This window comes from Diabrotica virgifera, chromosome 8 (genome assembly GCF_917563875.1).
Source record: "Diabrotica virgifera virgifera chromosome 8, PGI_DIABVI_V3a".
Classification (NCBI taxonomy): domain Eukaryota; kingdom Metazoa; phylum Arthropoda; class Insecta; order Coleoptera; family Chrysomelidae; genus Diabrotica; species Diabrotica virgifera.
Window position 1 is genome coordinate 184282089 of NC_065450.1, and position 21579 is coordinate 184303667.

The 21579-nt window shown below is 33.6% G+C and overlaps 1 protein-coding gene across 3 annotated transcripts in view; it reads left to right on the top strand.

The window, feature by feature from the left end:
* LOC114337486 (protein ENL) overlaps positions 1–21579 on the top strand; it is a 136682-nt gene that overhangs the window by 79906 nt on the left and 35197 nt on the right. For all 3 annotated transcript variants that reach the window (XR_007700085.1, XM_028287933.2, XM_050657986.1), the window contains exons 3-5: positions 662–887; positions 10786–11032; positions 11135–11435. Coding sequence is in view for 2 of the 3 variants with exons in the window: in XM_028287933.2 (XP_028143734.2) it covers positions 662–887; positions 10786–11032; positions 11135–11435 (774 nt within the window). In the remaining variant the exon portion in view is untranslated. The remainder of the gene's footprint in view (positions 1–661; positions 888–10785; positions 11033–11134; positions 11436–21579) is intronic.

A 21579-nucleotide genomic window follows, 5' to 3' on the forward strand; every position in this document is an offset into this window, starting at 1 on the left:
TTTGTAAAAAAAAATATTTTTGACTTTAAATTGTGTTGTTTCGATAGTAAATTTAACCTGGAACAATTTTTCTGTAGACGTGTTTGTACCAAAAGTGCATAAAATTCACCCTAGTTCACCCTGTGCCTAGGGACTAATTCACCCCTTTCTCAAGAACGCACCCATTTAAATGGTAGCACTCCGCGGGTTTTTCATATTTAGAGGTCCATTGACTATACGAAACAATCAAACCCCGTTAACGTTGTAGTTCCTTTCTAAAATACATAATCAATAGCCTAATTTGATATGACGTGAGAATCTTTTGTCTTACTAACTGTTAACTGCGTTGTATATCGCATTCCATCAAACTAGGATAAAGGCATTGCATTAATGTATATAATTAGTGTGACTCTTGATTAAAATATTAATTGGTCGGTAATTAATTTTAAAAGTATTTTTATTGATTTTCTTGAATTAGAATTATTATTTTTAGTTCAAATATCTTTGTATTACGGTTTTCACTAAATCATTTACAATATACAGCTTGTTCAGGCAACCCAAAATAAATATTGAAATCACTCAGTTCGAAAAATGTATGGGGAGAGGGACAACATCAATTCTTATATCGACATCAATTTTTATATTCCGATAAGCCTCTAACTTGTTTTCTTTTTTTTTATAGGAAGGAAATCACGAAAATAGTATAAAAGAAGACAAAAATCAAATGAGTAATAGACCAAAATTAGGTACGTCGGATGTCCCAAAAAAACACAAAATGAAACTAGACGAGCCAAGAACGACCGACTTCGAAAACCTTTTTGGTACTCCAATTAAAAAAACTAGTAAACTTCCCGAAACTCCTAAACCGAAGGAACCTCCCCCCGCAAAACCCCCAAACCCTGAAAAATGTAAGTAGATTTCAATTAATCTAAAATAAATCTAAGTTATCAATCGAAGTAGCACAGAAAACGACAATAAATATCGTTCCCATACCACCAGATTGACAACAGGTGGAATACTTTCTTTGGTTACAACCTGCCGAGATTTTCAAAAATTATAAATCATACAGGATGCCGAGGAAATTAAGATGAGAGAATTTTTGGGAAAGGCCCAAAGTGTGATGCCTGGGGAAATCGGAGAGAAGGGGATATGGGACTACTGATGAGGGGGAAAAGACCTCCGAAACCGGTATAGACTCTTCCGGCACTCTCCGATTTAACCAGAGCATTATGCAGCTGCTGCATTTTCGTGTTGCAAAGAAATTGATAATGTTTATACATTTTCAATAAATCTGTTTGCTTCGTTTATTTAGGTATTGGAATTGGACCAACACAGACTTATTGAAGTTATACTTCTTTAGGCGCGATTGGGAGTGAATGTAAAGGGCCTAGCCGGGTAAGATGGTGAAAAGTGCACCCAACCCAATCTAAATTCCATATAGGCCACTTTTTAGCACATATAGAGGAACTCACTTTCTGAAATTTTTAGCCCCCTAGGTGGTCACGTGACCCCCCTAGAGCCTAATTAGGCTTTTTATGTTTTTATTTTTTATCTCAGCCGCATTAAGAGCTAGCCAAAAACTTTATTTAAAAAAGTTGTAAGTTTTAAAAAGATCTATATGAAAATTTTTTTTTAATTTTTTTGGCGGGAAATTCGAATTTTTAGAACAATTTTAAACTTTTAAATAAATCTGAAAAAAAAACTAAGACACTCGTTTTTACGAAAATTAATTATAATGTGTATTTTTGCACAATCTTTCACCCTGAATTTTTTCAGATTTTTAAAATTGGTGAAACGTACCTTTAAAAATAAAAAACCGCATTTTTTCGGTTTTTTTTCGTTTTTTTTTTGATATAATTTTATACTTATTTTTCAAAAAATTTAACACCGTCACTAGAATAGGTAAAAAACTGAAAAATAATTGGGATTTGCTTCATAAAAATTTTTTGTAACGCCATCCATTTTCAAGATACAGGGCGTTGAAGAAAACAAAATTTTACATATTTTTTACGATTTTGCCGAAACTACTGGCAACATTGTAATAAAACTTGGCGGGTTTTAAGAGGTAGTTATTGTGCATGTTTTGACATACAACTAAGGAATTAATATTCATCATTGGCGCGCATAGGGGTAATGGTCTGAACTTTTCAAAGAAAAAAAGATAGTACGCCACTGACATATTTCAAATTAACAATCATTTTTGAATTCCTCGTTCAATTTGCAATAAAAAATCTATCTTCTCATTTTTTCATACGACGCGCTGTTTTGCTGCAAAAAATAAAATATCTTAACGCTTCCAAAGTATTCGAATTAATTTTGATAATGGATGTATGAGTTTATTATGTATGTAGATGTAGAAACTACTAGAAGTTCGAATACTTTGTAAGGGTTAAGATCTTTTATTTTTTGAATAAAAATGGCGCGTCGTATGAAAAAATAAGAAGATACATTTTTTGTCACAAAAATGTGTAAAATTTTGTTTTCTTCAACGCCCTGTATTTTGAAAATGGATGGCTTTACAAAAAAATTTTATTAAGCAAACCCCAATTATTTTTCAGTTTTTTACCTATTCTAGTAACAGTGTTACCTTTTTTGAAAAATATGTATAAAATTGTTTCAAAATACGAAAAAAAACTGAAAAAATGCGGTTTTTTATTTTTAAAGGTACGTTTCACCAATTTTAAAAGTCTGAAAAAATTCAGGGTGAAAGATTGTGCAAAAATACACATTATAATTAATTTTCGTAAAAACCAGTGTCTTAGTTTTTTTTTCAGAGTCATTTAAAAGTTTAAAATTGTTCTAAAAATTCGAATTTCCCGCCAAAAAATTAAAAAAAAAATTTTTCTTATAGATCTTTTTGGAACTTACAACTTTTTTTAATAAAGTTTTTGGCTAGCTCTTGATGCGCCTGAGATAAAAAATAAAAACATAAAAAGCCTAATTAGGCTCTAGGGGGGTCACGTGACCACCTAGGGGGCTAAAAATTTCAGAAAGTGAGTTCCTCTATATGTGCTAAAAATTGGCCTATATGGAATTTAAATCGAGCTGGGGGCACTTTTCACCATCTTACCCGGCTAGGCCCTTTGCGCGAATTCATCAAAAATTATTGGTGCTACGCGCAGATACGTTATACGTTTGCTCTGATTGGGTATTTCAATGACATGTCAAAAATTATCCAATATGGCGGCTGTGGTTAAAGAATGTGTTGTCATTTTTATTATTATTAGACAAGGCAAAAACGGCGGGTTCGTCGGGAAAAATATTCCCATGAGATTTTTTTGCATAATTACATTCGTGAGACATCCCAGAATAAGGTTCAAGAAGTCGCCCACGTGAAAAGTGGGCCAAATTTTTTTTAATCAAATTGCAAAAGTCAATATTTTTGGCCCGGACAATTTTTTTGTAGGTTTTTTGGACCATTCTGGATAAAAAAGGTATCTTATAATTTTTCTCTAAAGTTGATCGTTTTCGAGTTAAAAGCAATTTAAAATTGAAAAAAAAAACGAAAATGGCGATTTTTAAGGCTTAATAACTCGGTTAAAAGTTGTTATTATTATGAAAGTCAGAAAGTGACGAAATCAAAGTTTAATGCCCCCCCCCCTGCAAGATCCTGAAGAAATTTTTGTCATTATTTTATTACTAAGCTGTTAATTTTAAGTAATAATAATGAGCGCCATGCACGTGGTAGGCGGCCGTAAATGTGAGTGCAAGTAAGATGCACAATTGGACTGCCGGAGTGGCATCTCTCTCGCACTCAGCATTTACGGCCGGCTACCACGTGCATGGCGCTCAATATTATTACTTAAAAATAACAGCTTAGTAATAAAAATAATGACAAAAATTTCTTCAGGATCTTGTAGGGGGCATTAAACTTTGATTTCGTCACCTTCTGACTTTCATAATAATAACTTTTAACCGAGTTATTAAGCCTTGAAAATCGTTATTTTTCGTTTTTTTCGATTTTAAATTGTTTATAACTCGAAAACGATCAACTTTAGAGAAAAATTAAAAGAGATTTTTTTATCCAGAATCTCCCAAAAAACCTACAAAAAAATTGTCCGGGCCAAAAATATTGATTTTTGCAATTTAATTAAAAAAAATTTGGCCCACTTTTCACGTGGGCGACTTCTTGGACCTTATTCTGGGATGTCTCACGAATGTAATTATGCAAAAAATCTCATGGAAATATTTTTCCCAACGAACCCGCCGTTTTCGGCTTGTCTATATGGATATGGCTGTTAAGTTGTCTTTAAAAAGTTGTGAGAACAGAGGCAAAAGTGAGTTTGTAGTTATACTGACTTGTTAATAGTCTAAGAGCTAGTGAACCCTCCGACTAACGGTCTTCCTGTAAGGCTAGAAATTTGTATAGTGATAATTCATAGCACACCAAGGCTAAAAACCATGATCTGGCAGACATCAGCACTGCACTTGTATCTACCAGGTGATTCGAAAAGTGCATAGTTTAGGGGAAAAATAAACTTTCTCCTGTAAGGTTTAAATTTAAGTATGTATTTGAGTAAGTCATTTAGAAGAAATATGTACAATGCCAGGCGATTCTGAACAGCATAAGACCTTGCCAGGCGAGGGGAAGATTAGGGGTTTTTCCTAAAATTATTTTTTTTGCATCGAACAAAGTTTTTTTTAGGTTTTTGGAATCATTCCAAACAGAAAAGGTCTTTAGTGATTTTTCTCTTAGGTTAATAGTTTTTGTAATATAAGCGATTAAAAATTTTGAAAATTGCGAAATCGGCCATGTTTAACCCTAAATCGGACATTTAACTAAAAATTTCAATGTCACCAAGGTAGGTAGATATTCTTTAAACATTGATTGATCAAATCCCGAAGAGATTTTTGCAATACAATATCGAAAACCCCTTTGTTTTTTAATTGCTAATCAAGCGGGCGCGACACTGTAGTATAAGTGAGGACGTTTGAGTTTGAATAAATTCATTATCTCTGGAATGGGCAAATTTGAAGAGAAATCCTCAGACAGGTCGATTTTTATTCTTAAATTAGAACTTTTTGGCATATATATCATACTAGTGACGTCATCCATCTGGGAGTGATGACGTAATCGATGATTTTTTTTAAATGAGAGTAGGGGTTGTGTGATAGCTCATTTGAAAGGTTATTTAATTCTCTATTCGGTAATATAAACACTAATAAAATTATTTATACAGGGCGTACAAAAAATTTTTTTTAATAAATTAATTTAGACAAAAAGAAGAAAATTTTTTTGTACACCCTGTATAAATATTTATGTTCATGTTTATATTACTGACTAGAGAATTAAATAGCCTTTCAAATGAGCTATCACACGACCCCTACTCTCATTTAAAAAATCATCGATTACGTCATCACGCCCCGATGGATGACGTCACTAGTATTATATCTATGCCAAAAAGTCCTAATTTAAAAATAAAAATCGACCTGTCTGAGCATTTCTCTTCAAATTTGCCCATTCTCGAGATAATGAATTTATGCAAACTCAAACGTCCTCACTTATACTACAGTGTCGCGCCCGCTTGATTAGCAATTAAAAAACAAATGGGTTTTCGATATCGTATTGCCAAAAACTCTTCGGGATTTGATCAATCAATGTTTAAAGAATATCTACCTTACTTGGTAACATTGAAATTTTGAGTTAAATGTCCGATTTAGGGTTAAAAATGGCCGATTTCGCAATTTTCAAAATTTTTAATCGCTTATATAACCAAAAATTAATAACCTAACAGAAAAATGACTAAAGACCTTTTCTGTTTGGAATGATTCAAAAAACCTAAAAAAAAATTTTTTCGATGCAAAAAAACATAATTTTAGGAAAAACCCCTAATCTTTCCCTTCGCCTGGCAAGGTCTTATGCTGTTCAGAATCGCCTGGCATTGTGCATATTTCTTCTAAATGACTTACTCAAACACATATTTAAATTTAAACCTTACAGGAGAAAGTTTATTTTCCCCCTAAACTATGCACTTTTCGATTCACCTGGTAGATCCACGTGCAGGGCTGATGCCTGCCAGGTCATGGTTTTTAGCCTTAGTGTGCTATGAATTATCACTATACAAATTTCTAGCCTTACAGGAAGACCGTTAGTCGGAGGGTTCACTAGCTCTTAGACTATAAATAGTTTTTATATATATTTTTGGACTTATAGAAAAAAAGAATGTGTGTGTACTTTGTACGCCCGTTAAAAGTCATACTTCTGTGAAAATTGTGTAGAAAATCTGACGTATTTTAGATCTTCTACGATTCCTCAAGGGAAAAGCAATTGCTGGGACGCTCCAGTTCGTCAAAAATGACGGATTAACATTATTTTTCAAAAATTTACCATTTTAATGATTTTAAAATTTGACGAATATACAGCAGAAACTCGAAAGACCCATGAAAAAATTATAGTATAAATTTTTTGTTGAAAAACGACGTTTTTTGGAGTTTATACGATATCTCACGAGAAAAGCAATTGCGGGGACGCTCCAGTTCATAAAAAATGACGTATTACCGTTAGTTTTGGTATTATTTTAAGTATTAAAATTACTCTAATATTTAAATAAAAATACAATTAAAATTTTTCAAATATATTTGTTTCATTGAAATCATAAAAATAGAAGTATAACTTCTTACGTGCGTACAAAGTACACACACTCTTTTTTTACCTGTCTACAAAAACGAGGGAGACATACAACAATGTACAAACTACAGGGCTATAAAACTACTTAGGCCGCACCTACATTGGATCCGTTTTTGTCCGATCAGATCAGATCCGACGTCGGCCGACGTCGGAATAAAAAATAAACCCATAGTATTAAATGGGGGTGCCTACATTGGATCCGTTTTTCTCCGATCCTATCAGATCAGATCCGATATCGGCCGACGTAGGGAGTAGTATATTACGTAGGGAGTTATAATTAAGTATTTTCTATGGGAAATAAGCCACAATTTTACTAAAAAATGAATTTATTAACGTTTCGAAGCCCAAATCGGGTTTCGTTGTCAAAATACAAAATACTATCAATAGTATTGATGTATTAATAAAAAATGATAAAATAGTATTAATAAAAAATGAATTTATTAACGTTTCGAAGCCCAAATCGGGTTTCGTTGTCAAAATACAAAATACTATCAATAGTATTTTGTATTTTGACAACGAAACCCGATTTGGGCTTCGAAACGTTAATGAATTCATTTTTTAGTAAAATTGTGGCTTATTTCCCATAGAAAATACTTAATTATAAAAATGCCACAAGGAAATAGCTTCAGAACAACGTTGAAATTTTTATTTCAAACTGCCAATTTTTTTATTGCTCTAAGACCGGTTGAGATATGAAAATTACCCATTTAGTGTCAGAGGTAGTTATTGCGCATTTTTTGACAAACAAATAACAATTTTGTGTTCATCATTGGCACGCCTACGGAAAATGGTATGAATTTTTTTAAAGAAAAAAATGGTACGCCACTGACATATTTCAAATTAAAAATTATTTTTGTATTCCACGTTTAATTTATGAAAAAGAACCTTTCTTGTATTTTTTTCCTATGGTGCACCGTTTTTATGCGAAAAAATAAAACATCTCGCGTATTTTTCATTTCTTAATACATTATCAAGAACTCTCCAATATAATAATACCAAAGTAGAACAATAACAAAAAATATTACTAAAAAGATTTTAACTAGGGACTAAGCTACAACAGATGTTCAAAATTACCTCCTTTAAAGGTTACAGAATAATTTTATATTCACCATTGTCGCCCGTACAGGTAATGGTCTGAATTTTTTAAAGGAAAAAAATAGTACGCCACTGAGAAACATCAAACTAAAAATAATCTTTGAATTCCCCGTTCAATTTACGAGAAAAAATCATTCTTGTCTTTTTTTCATAGGCGGCGCCGTTTTTATACAAAAAAAAACATCTTAACGCTTACAAATTGTTGGAGGTAGATTCCATATGCATAGAAACTTATTTCAAATACTTTGTAAACGTTAAGATGTTTTATTTTTTTTGCATAAAAATAGCGCCTCTTATGAAAAAAGACGAGAACAATTTTTAGTCGTAAATTAAACGAGGAATTCAAAAATGATTTTTAATTTGACACATCTCAGTGGCGTACTATTTTTTTCTTTAAAAAATTCAGTACTACCCGTACGCGCACCAATGGTGAATATAAAATTATTCTGTGACCTTTAAGACCGTGTCGGTACATAATTCGCAAATATTTTACGGCTATCCCTACTTTTTCTGTCTTTACACGGCAAATTACGTGTAGTAAAATTCACACTGGTATGGATATGTAAACATTACTAGAATGTCATTCTACTTGAAAATGTCATCATTAACTTAAGAGATGGCTTTTGAATGTTCTTGGATAACTATTATTTGTATAATTGTAAATTATTAATTCAGTTAATAAATGTGATAATTTTTTTAAAAACTATGTATTCAGTGATTGTAATAATTTATATGTGCAACAAAAACTAATACTCAGTCGAGAAAAGAGGAAAAGTGTTAAAGTGATTTTTTAATAATATATTGTTACTATGGAACGCTTACAATTTTAAACATCTTTAACAACAAAATACTTGGATCACAGAATATATTATCCTGATGTATTATCTGATTGGATCTTCTACAAATAATACACAATAAATAACTTTTTATTAAGTTCACGTCTTAAATCAATTATTTTTATCAAATACACTATATAGGTATCAATATTATTTAGACAACAATTTAAAATATTCCCGATGCCATGTCAAATATTTAAAATTGTCACTGTCTGACTGACAATATGCTGACAATATTCTATTCGACTGAGTGCGTTGTAAGACAAAGATAGATTTGAAAAATATTACCACGGACATTGTGTTCATTTTTTTCGAATCCTGAAAAAACCAATAAATATTTTTGAAAAATTTAAACGCAGCATGAAAGACTAAATTATTACCGAGGGCCGAAAGGTCCTTAGAATAAATAAAAAGTTTATTTTGAATGAGATATTTGAAATTAAAAATCACACTAAATTTTCTCTTAGTTTTTCACCTATGTAACTTATTAAAATAAACATTATAGAAGTTCTCAGAGACTTTTGGCCCTCGCTAATAACGTAATCTTTCATTCTGCTTTTAAATTTTTCAAAAATACTTATTAGTTTTCTCAGGATTCGAAAGAAATGAATCCCCATTTGAATAGCATTGCAGCCGAAAATACGTACCCATCCCCTTAAAGGAGGTAATTTTGAACATTTGTTGTAGCCTTGCACATAGTTAAAATATTTTTAGAAATGTTTTCCGTTATTGTTCTAGTTTGGCATTATTAGAGTTCTTGATAATGTATTACGAAATGAAAAATACGCGCGAAGATGTTTTATTTTTTTTTCATAAAAACGGTGCACCATATGAAAAAAAGACAAGAAAGGTTGTTTATCACAAATTAAACGTGGAATACAAAAATAATTTTTAATTTGCAATATCTCAGTGGGGTACTATTTTTTTCTTTAAAAAATTCAGACCATTACCCGTGGGCGCGCCTATAATAAATACAAAATTGTTATTTGTACATAAAAAAAATGCGCAATAACTACCTCTTAAAACCCACCAAATTTAATTTTCATAGCACAAACGGTCTTAGAGCAATAAAAAAATTCGCAGTTTGAAAAAAAAATTCAACACCCCGTATCTTGGAAACGAAGCATTTGCGGACACACGTTTATAGAGCAAACTGTCATTATTTTTTCATTTAGAATTACCCCTTAAAGTTTTTCATACTTATTTACTAACACCCTGTATAGAGCTTTACTGCACGTTTTTTTTTTTATTTTTTAAATGTTTCTGGAGGCCGTGAACAGTTCTGTTTGCTATTGCTATGCGTCTTTTTATTTCGTCGCTTGTCGTGTTTATTGAGTTTACTAGCGATCCAAGATATGTGAATTCCTTGACTTGCTCAAAGATATGGTTGTTAATTTGAATTCTTTGTTGGATATTTCGGGAGTTTTTAGAAACCAACATATATTTGGTTTTTTCCTCATTTACCACAAGTCCTAATTCACTTGCCGCGTCCGCAAGCCTTGTGAAACACTGCACCATGTCTCTAATACTTCGGCTCACTACAACCATATCGTCAGCGAATGCGAGAATTTGCGCCGATCTATTCAAATAGTTCCATTCATTCTAATATTTAATTTTCTGACTGACTTTTCCAAGGCAATATTAAATAGGAGACATGCCAGCGCCTTCCCCTGTCTTAGACCATTATTAATGTCAAATAACGTAGAGTTTTCTCCTTGAATTCTAACGCATGAGCTTACGTTTTGCATTGTTAGTTGGGTCAACTTAACTAACTTAGATGGGGTCCCAAAGTATATTATTGCATTATATAATGCAGTTTTAACACTGTCATAGGCTGCTTTGAAGTCGACGAAGAGATGGTGGTTATCTATGTTATATTCTAGTGACTTTTCTAGAATCTGTCTATGTGCTTGAATTTGATGTATAGTTGACTTTCCAGCAGTGAATCCGTATTGATATTGACCAACAATATCCTTTGTAAAATATTTAAGTCTTTCAAACAATATATTTGATTACATTTGAATGCATTTGTTTACAAACAAATTGATGTAGAATGAAGAACCATTTTTCGCCACTGCTCTTGGTGGTTGTTATAATCATCTACATAGACTGCAGGGTGGCGGTGTGTGAAGATGGCATGGGCTGGCCAGAGTGTGGCTGGTGATTTGTAAATGTTAGCAACCGTGATGTTTCCAATGTTTACCATTATTTGTTTCTATCACTCTTATATTGATTCTTATGTTTCAGCTTCTGAAAAAGACAAAAGTGATAAGGTAAAATCAAATAAAAGTGCCCATAAAGATAAGGATAAAGATAAAGAAAAATCCAAAGAAAAGTCCTCGGAAAATGCGGATAAAAGAAATAAAGAAGAGAAGAGAAAATCAAAAGATGATAAAAGTAAAGACAGGGACAGACCGAAGGAAAAAAGTTCCAAAAAAGACAAAGAAAGAGAAAAATCACCAGTTTCCAGACCGAGAAGTCCAAGTCCAAAAAAGTAAGACATTTCAAGTTACTATATCTACTGGTTTTAATTATATTTCTTTTCTAATTTTTCTTGATAGATAATTTTATTGTATTTTAATTATTTCTACTTCAGATCACCTAAACGAGAACCTAGCCCACCTCCAGTACAAAAACATAGTAATAAAGAAAAAGAAAGTAGCAAAGAAGAGAAAAAAGAGAAAGATAAAGATAAGGATAAAAAGGAAGATAAAAAATCGAAAAAAGATAAAAGGGACCACAAAGAAGGTAAACACAAAGATAGGGAAAAGGATAAGGAACATCGAGAGCATAAAAGTAAAGATAGCAGTAAATCTAGGGAAAAAGAACCTTCAGTTATTAAGAAGGAATCTAGTCCTGCTCTTCCTACACCTATAAGTTCTCAAAATTCTCACAAGGTAAGTTCTTTTAGTGCCACTTTATTATATATATAACAGCACTACAGACCTTAGAGGCCCTTGGCTTCGATAGTCTTAACTAAATTCTTCCACTTTTTCCGATCCTTCACTTGTTCTCTTCAGTCTCTTGTACTCATTTCTTCTATGTCAGTCCGAACGGCATCCAACCAATTCCTTCGTGGTCTACCTCTTCTTTTCTTCCCTTGTTCTCCTGCTAACAAAACTCTAAGGGTGTACTCACTACGGAGACCAAAGGATTGTATCCTCGCTCCGACTCTCGCTCCCTGGTATTTATATTCGTGAATTCTCGCATATAAAATAATGTATTTATTTAGCGATCGAAACTATATTATCGATCGCTCTGTAAAATAAATACATTATTTTAAATGCGAGAATTCACGAATATAAATACCAGGGAGCGAGGGTCGCAGTGAGGATACAATCCTTTGGTCTCCGTAGTGAGCACACTGTTAGAGCCCCCGCAGACTGCAGACTTTTTAACGGCCGATAGTTTGGTCGGCTTCCCAATCAGTACAGAGCGGTATGCATATGCGCACATTACACCGATTCAGTATCGGCCGATAAAAAAGTTTGATTAGGTTCCCGATTGCCTTCAAACTAATTTGTCAGCCAACTATCGGCCGACAGTTTAATCAGTGTTGGCTGACTAGGACTTGCGCACACACGACGATTGTTTATCGGCCGATAGTCAATTCTCTCCTAGTTTATTTATTTAGCGTATGACTTAAGTACATCACAGAATATTATTTAGATTTATGCATTATACAATGCATCACAAACAGATGTCCAGTTTTTTTATATATTCGATTGACCCTTCGGTTGCCATTACAAAGTCTATAGGGTCGCCTGTGTATGCTCTGCGTGGGCAGTCCTGAACAATGTGTCTGATCGTCTGTCTTGCAGCGCCGCAGTCACAAGAAGGCGAGGGAAGTTTACCCCATCTGTAGAGGGAGTCAGCGCATCTTCCACAGTTTGTTCGAATTCGATTAAGGGCTGTCCAAATCTTACGGGGACGCTCAAATTCGCAAGGTTTTTCTATGAAGTCCGGTAGGCTATGGTAATGCGGATCTGTCTTACTTTCCCAATCTTCTCTCCATCGGGTATTTAATTCAAAGTTGGATTGCTGCAGCGCTTGAGCAGATTGTAGAGGGGGTAACCTGGATCGGAGTCGGTTTCCAAGAATATCGGGGATGTCGTTGTGGACTAGAAGCTGGCGACTCTCCATTATTTTGTTGTATTCTTTAACCAATGCATGTTCGCGGCGTAGGTTGGGTGGTGCTATATTACTAAGGGTGGGTAGCCACATTGTAGGGGTGGGCTTAATTGTGCCCGTTATCATACGCATAGTACGGTTCAGTTGAGTGTCGACCAGGTGGGTATGCTTGCTATTTAGCCACACTGGTGCACAGTATTCTGCCACCGGATATATCAGGCCAAGAGCAGAGGATCTTAAAGTGGATGCTGTGGACCCCCATGTAGTGCCGCAGAGTTTCTGTATTATATTGTTGCGTGTTTTCAATTTTGCTGCTGTTTTCGTCAGGTGTTCTCTGAATGTGAGCGTTCTATCTAGAGTAACTCCAAGGTATTTTGGGTATTTATTGTGTTTCAACAGCTTGTTATTAAAATACACTCACAATTCTCTGTTTGCCAGCTTGTTGTTGAGATGAAAAGCTGATACTTCCGTTTTTGTAGTACTTGGTTGTAGTCTCCATTTCTTAAGGTATTCGCTGAGGATGAATAGGTCATTCGTGAGAGTGATTTCTGCAGTTTCTAAAGATCGGTGGCTTGTTGCAAGGGTCCAGTCGTCAGCATATCCAAACTTCCGAGATTCGGTTTCAGGCATGTCAGCAATATAGAGGCTGAAAAGTAAGGGGGCAAGGACAGAACCCTGTGGAAGGCCATTGTTTAGTTTCATCTGTCTACTCGTCTCCTTTCCCATTATAACCTGGAAGGCTCTGTTTGTCAGCATGTTGTCAATTAGGTTAATTATCTTTCTGCAGGGGATAATGCGGGCCAGTTTATATATTAATCCCTGTCTCCAAACAGTATCATATGCTGCTGTTAGATCTATGAATACTGTTGCTGTCTTTTGTTTCTTTTGAAAACTAGCTTCTATAAAAGTTGTTAATGACAGCACTTGGTCCGTACAGCTTCGATGAGGGCGGAATCCAGCTTGTTCAATGGGGACGTTTTCTAGAATCCTGTGACTAATTCTGTTAAGGAGAAGCTTTTCTAATAGTTTATATACCATGCTGAGTAGAGCTATGGGGCGGTAGTTTTCTGGCTTATCATTTGATTTGCCCGGTTTCGGAATTGCAATTATCTTTGTTCGCTTAAGAGAGAAAGGAATGTTACCCGACTGAAGTATATCATCAAAGAACATTGCCAGCCACTGTTTCGTGTATGCACCACTATGTATCAAGAACTCAGGATGGATACCATCAAACCCAGGTGCTTTACCTGATTTCATTTCTTTCAACGCATGTGTGATTTCAGAAATAAGTATTCTTACTGAATATTCGGAGTTAGTTCTGTTCGTTTGTTTTAATGCCCGTAAGTCTCTTTTCACGTTGGTAGTATGTGTTCGATCTCGTGGAGCTCTGGATAGAGATACTATATGGGAGGCAACCTTGTTGGGAGACATTTTAGAGTCTCTGAATTCCAGCTGGTTAGCTCCTCCAATTTTCCGCAACAGGGACCATGCCTGCCGGCTTGATTTTTTGAAGTCAAGGTTTTCGACAGTTTTTATCCATTTTTGGCGTCTAGCTGTATCGATGTTGTGTAAAAGCTCGTCGGCTATTTCTCGGTCATCACTTTCGAGAAACTTCGCGTATAAGCCTTCACATGTTTCAGTCCATCCGGGCACATATTCTTTGCGATACCCCCTAGGGATGGTTTCCTTGGCAGCGCTTATTACTGCACCCACGAACCTCTCATAATGTTTGCTGGTTGGAGGGACCCAGCTCAAGGTCCGGTCTAGTTGTTCAGAGAACTTCTTCCAGTTTGCTTTTCTAAGATTCCACCTGGGTCGAGGATATGATCTAATTATTGGAATTGATATTCCGATGGTGATAAGCACAGGACGATGTTGAGTATGTGGGAAGTCTGCAAGGACACTTCTCGCAGTTGTTAGTGGTCTGTCATTAGTATCTTTTGAGACAAAACATAGGTATGGGTTATATTCCTTTCTCCATGCAGCTGATTTAAAGGTTCCTCTGTCTTTGGCATCAAAAACTAGATATGTGTTTTGCTCTTCTCTCCTAGTTTTGGTGTCCAATGCTTGTGCCGTGCGAATATTTTTTGAATATTTTCATCGGCATCGTCCAATTCACAATCGTTAATTGTAGAAATGCATGGTCCAATTAGCATTTCTAGTTCATTGAAGCTGACCAAGATCATCCGATAAAAGGCGAAAAACTTTTTTGGGTAATCAAGTAGTTAGTCCAGGGCGCATCTGTTTTGAGATGGACGTTGAAAGGTGACTCATATTTTTTTTTTCAGAAATTGATTAGAATTAACTCATATAATAATAATTGAGTTATCCTCCCCCTCCAAAAGCCCGGAACATTGTTTAAATAATCAAAATGTCAAAAATGAAGAAAAAATTCGTTTTTTTTCTTTGTTTTTTTATCATAACTTTCAAAGTATTCACTTCCGAGAAAAGTTGCACTAACATAAAAGTTGCGTAATTAAATTTTCTACAATATAGGATTGGTTAAAAATTTTAAACATTGACACCCTTGTTGCAAAATAGCAATAATTGCGAATAAACCATAAAAAACAAGTATTCGCATTTTACGTTTTTCAACAATAGGGATGTTCACAAAAAATTAAAAAGTCATTTCAAACATGTAAAACAATTAAGAAACACCCTAGGAATAATTGTCCAAAATTTCAACAAAATTGAAAAAGCCTTTCTATAAAAAATCTTTATTAGAAATCTAGCATTATTTTAAATTTCAAGAACGCTTCTCTATTGGCCTGACGTCACTAGTTGCATACCCCAAGTAGTGTTACTGTTTACCTGTTTGACGTTTCAGGTCATTTTTTATTTTGTTCTCTTCTTGTTTTATCAGGGTTAAAGTTGAGTTTTATAGTGAATTTGTTTAGTTTAAAGTGGATAGACTGTTTGTAAGGACATATTTTGGGTTTTACAAAAATAAACAAATAAAATGGAAGAAGGTTTTCAGAAAGCCGATTCGTATAAACTACCGATTGTAGTGTAGATGTAACAATGGTGTATGATTTATTGGCATCTTGTAAAAAAATAAATCTACCACAGCTTTACTGAGTGTATATTCCATATAATTTTCCATGTCTTCTTTAAGCTAAAAAAATAAATGCTTAATACTCCACAAAAAAAAATAGAGAAAGTTGTATGCATGCATTGTACGCATGCATATTGTATACATACATTGGCTGGTTATTACTTTACATTGGTTAGGTGTATTAAAAATATTTTTATTCTTCTTCATGTGCCTTGTCCGTTGTGGACGTTGGCTATCATCATGGCAATTTTAATTTCATTTGAGGCGTTTCTAAATAACTCAATCGATTTTTGTCCAAATCATTGGCGTAAGTTTTTAAGTCATGAGTGTCTTTTCTTCCGGGTCCGCGTTTGCTCTCTATTTTAACTTGCGTTATCAGTTGGAGTATACGATATTTATCATGCCTCATAATATGACCGAAATATTTAAGATTTCGTTTCTTAATTGTAAAAGAGATTTCTTTTTGTTTTCCCATTCGACGCAATACCTGTACGTTGGTGTGGGTCGCCCAGGATATTTTGAGGATACGTGGGTACACCCACATCTCGAAATCCTCTAGCTTTTTCATTAATGTTTCCATTATTGTCCAGGCCTCTGCGCCATACAGCAAGACCGAAAATAATAACATTTTAGCAGCCGCATTTTTAGTGGGAGAGATATTATGTCGCAATGGGTGAAAATATTTCTCATGCATGTTGTTAAATGTTGCTATGTCCTTTTAAACTCTAGATCTTATTTCGGTTGTTTCGTATTTCGAGTTGACAACTGTTCCAAGGTAAAATATATATTTTTGAACTTGGGTATTATACATTTTCATTTCAACCAATCTTGTCACTAAATTATTAATGATTTTAATATAATATAAAGTCATACCTACATCCACATGTAGTTATTTCAAGGTTTACTTTCACTGTATGTATTATTAGAATCCCGTTTCTAGGAATATCCCAGTTTAAGGAATACAAATTTGAGGTCCCGAAACTTTTTCATTTACTCTTTAAGGGGGTAGGTGCAAAATCTTGGTCCAATGCTATTTAAATTCATTAATTTTTTTTCGAATCCTGAGAAAACTAATAAGTATTTTTGAAAAATATAAATGCAGAATGAAAGATTACGTTATTAGCGAGGGCCAAAAGTCCCTGAGAACTTCTATAATGTTTATTTTAATAGGTTACAGGGGTGAAAAACTAAGAGAAAATTTAGTGTGATTTTTAATTTCAAATATCTCATTCAAAATAAACTTTTTATTTATTCTAAGGACCTTTCGGCCCTCGGTAATAATTTAGTTAAGAACAATTACATTATTACCAAGGGCCGAAAGTTCTGGAAAATTTCTATAATGTTTATTTTGTTAAGTTAGTTATTTTAAGTTCTAGCTGCAACAAACCATTTCTTTTTCTGTTTTAAATTGGCTGGAACGGTAATAAAAATCTTGTCAGAACTGTTTTTTGATGTATTTACACACCCAGGAACAAAACACCACTTATTTGGCTTTATTTTTAATAATTAAATACGTAAAAAACTGCGCACATTCAAATACACTGAGTAAATAAGTATACAAAACTAGTCGTCGATCAAAGACGTTACGACTGCTGACGTCACAGACCGTAGCCTCGCTGCAGGGTACCGTTTTTCTAGCCTCCAAGAAAATCAACATTATGAACTCATTTATCTTAAAAAATATACATTTTTAAACAGTTTTATGATTGTTACGTTTTTATATACCTTGTAATCTATTGAATTTAACTATATTTAAAAATTACAGAACATCCCTATTTATGCTACACTTAGGACCTTCATATTTTACCAAGAAAAACTTTATGATATAATAAAACAATACTGTAAATTTCATTAAGATCGGTTCAATAGATTTTACAAAATTAATTTTGAAATCCAGCTTTCGCAAAAAAAAATCATTTTTTCAAAATGTTGCAGGACTGAAAATAAAGCAGATAGCAAGTTAAAAATTTTTTACATATTGAAGAATACTGTACCGTTCATTTGCAATTTGCAAAATTAAAATCGATTAACTATCACGGCGTCAGGAATTTTTTTAAATAAACATTTAATTTTTGGTGCTAAGCGCAGGACAGCGGTGTTCGATTCACACAAGTTGATTTCCACCAAAATTTCTTCCAATATTTATCTAATATATTATTTTCTTGTTCTATATTTTGTTGAATTTTAATATTTTAATTCCACAAAAATCAAACTAATTTGTTTATTGTTTTTGAAATATTGTTTAAACAATTGCATGTTTAAAAATAATAAACTTTTATTCTCTAAGTTAAAATATATGAACAAAGAAAGTTTTTGTTAAAAAAAGTGTTATTTCAAAGGACAGAGTATATGGGTTTTTATTTTGCAATAAACAAATTTATTTGTTTATATCGAAATTTACTAAAAATTAAAATGTATCAATCATTATCAAAGGTCATTGAAATGCCCAATCAGAGCAAACGTATCCGCTGTCCTGCGCGTAGCACCAAAAATTAATGTTTATTTAAAAAAATTCCTGACGCCGTGGTAGTAATCCGATTTTAATTTTGCAAATGCAAGGTACAGTATTCTTCTATATGTAAAAAAAAAATCAACTTGCTGCCTGCTTTATTTTCAGTCCTGTAACATTTTGAAAAAATGAATTTTTTTTGCGAAAGCTGGATTGCAAAATCCATTGAACCGATCTTAATGAAATTTACAGCATTGTTTTATTATATTCTAAAGATTTTCTGGGTAAAATCTGAAGGTTCTAAGTGTAGCAAAAATGGTTGAAAAATATAAAATGCGAATACTTGTTGTTTTTATGGTTTTTTTCGCAATTATTGCTATTTTGTAACAAGGGTGACAATTTTTAAAATTTTTAACCAATCTTATATTGTAGAAAATTTAATTACGCAACTTTTATGTCAGTACGGAAATTAAAACTTTTAAAGTTATAATCAAAAAACCAAGAAAAAAATCGAATTTTTCCTTCATTTTTTGACATTTTGATTATTTAAACAATGTTCCGGACGTTTCGGAGTGGGAGGATAAATCAAATATTATTATATGAGTTATTTTCAAGCAATTTCTTAAAAAAAATTTGAGTCACCTCTCAACATCCAAATGTACTAATATTTTTACAGATGCGCCCTGGTCTAAATTTAGAATACATTGTGTAGAAATTTCCACTAAATAATCTATCACTGAGAATTCATCATCAGCATCATCGACAGCTATTAAATCCATCGCCAGAAGGAAGCCTGCCTTATTTGTATCCATTCATTTCTCTTTGTTGTTTTTTGCATCCATTCTTGACCAGCCATTCACTTGATATCATCGGTCCATCTTGTTTGAGGTCTGCCTCTACTTATTTTGCTTGTCCTTGGTCGCCATTTAAGAATTTGCTTTGTCCAACGGTTGTCTTCCATTCTTCCGATGTGTCCTGCCCAGTTCCATTTTAACATGGCAATCTTCTGGATCACATCTGTTACTTTTTATCGTCGTCTTATTTCTTCAACTATGAATTTGATGCACTCAATACTCTCGGAATCTCTTCTTGGTTTTCCTCCTCCGTTGTATGAGCGCGATAATAATATTTCTGGATAATTTTTGCATTGTGCGACTACTCACTTCAACAGTCAAATAAGAACTTTAGTACTAAATCGTTCGAGAATAGTCGGTCGGCTGTTGCTAGTGTGCGCCATCTTCACCAACCCGACTGTTAAATTGGCTCGGTATGCCCACTAACAGCCCAATCAGACTAAACTATCGGCCGATAAAAAGTCTGCAGTATGCCGGGGCCCTTAGGGCGTTTCTTGTGGCATTCGTGAAACATATCCCAACCATCTAACTCTCTGTGCCCTGATTTTTTTGGGTTATTTCAGGTGTTGTACATCGCCATTAGCTCCTGGTTTGTTCTTCTGCGCTATTCCCCGTTAGCCTCATCGATACCACCAAAAAATTTTCTCAAGATTTTCCTCTTCCAAATAGCCCAGTCGGGATATCATTTGACCTTGCATTACGAGCTGCCCCAAATTTTATTTTTGTAATCTTTAGGGAGGGTCAATATTAGTATAAATTCCACCGTAGTGTTAGCCGCCATCTTGATTTTAAACGAGAACCGTTTTTGCTTAATATCTCCGCCATTTTCAATTTTTCGACAAAAAGTGTAGAAACTGAAATTGTTGAAAATGCGATTTTCTATAATTTCATTTACAGTAGGGCGTCGATTATCCGAACGTCGATCAACCGAACTACCGGTTATCCGAACTCCCGACTCCCGCGCCCCGCACTCGAGTACTGAGCAAGAGTTAGTAATTAACGCTTAAAATATCTTCAATTTTCTTTAATTGTGTATCCAAAAATATGTTGTTGCAAAGACTGCACTTTTTTGTTTAATTGCTATTTGTCATTATCAAGGTATAAACAAATATACAGTTATATAAATATGGTTTTTATTCACTTGTGGATAAATATATATGACAATCTCAATATAGTTCGATTATCCGAACAAATCGGTTTTCCGAACACCCATGTCCCCCAATTAGTTCGAATAATCGACGCTCTACTATATTATAATTTTTTTCGTGCTGTCGATATTTTCCGAGTTATGAGGGGAAAATAAATTGTGTACAATTTTGATGTCGTTCATTTTTTTGATAAAATCAATATTTAATCAAGTATATTCAAATGGGAAATAAGTCACAATTTTACCTAAACATGATTTTATTAACGTTTCGACGCCCAAGTCGGGTGTCGTTGTCAAAATACAAAATAATATTAAATAAACAAAAATGTTGTTGCTTAGTAAAAAATTCTTCCAATAATTTATTTAATCTGACTCATTTATATCGGCAATTCAGACACGTATTATACATTTTAAAGTAGACGACTTTAAAAATGATATTGCCAATATTGATGAGTTGCGTTCCTGGGACGACTTTACTAAAAGATAGTTCATTCGATTACATGAAATCAATCCCAACTCAAGAATAGTCGCCACAAAAAATCATAGCATGTGATCTGTCTTTAAAAAGACAACCAAATGCAACGGTGGTACTGAAATTCTCGCGTTAGAGATTCCATAGTAAATCACGAGGGAAAACCAGGAAAAACCTCGTGATACTATCCCGACATCGCAAGTATTTGGGTTTACATTTAGTTTACTCTCAAAACTAATACCAAATTCTGACTTGATATTTTAAATTTTAAATAATACTAAAATACTAAATATGTACTAACTCGATATGTTACTGATTTACTAATTGTGGTATTTTCTTTCTATTGACGTCCTCCTTTAGTATGGGTAACCACATCCTACTGCATTCTACCGAGGAATTTGCGACACAATTGGTTTCATTTAGCATAATTAGAGCCGCTTCTTTGATTTTTCTCTTTTTACTATCTGCTTCTTTTAGGACTATACTTGAATCTCTCCACTGAACTCTATGTTCATTATCCCATGCGTGTTGACATATTTGAGATCTATCAAATTCTCTATTTTTTATATAAGACTGATGTTCATTTACTCTAACGTCTAATGGTCTTGACGTTTCACCTATATAAAATTGTTCGCATTCACAAGGTATTTTATAAATACAATTCTTTGTTCTTTCTTGTTCACTGTTAGGTTTAGTTTTAGATAGAATAGATCTCAATGTGTTTGTTGTTTTGAATGTTGTTGATATGTTGAATTTATTTCCTATTGTTTTAAGTTTCTCGGATAATCCTTTTACATATGGTATTGATATTTTCCTCGTATTATTTCTTGTGAATGTTGTAGGATCCCGTTCTAAGTTGTTCTGTTCCATTCGATCCAATCTTGACAATTCCTTATTTATAAATAAGGAATAATATATATATATATATATATA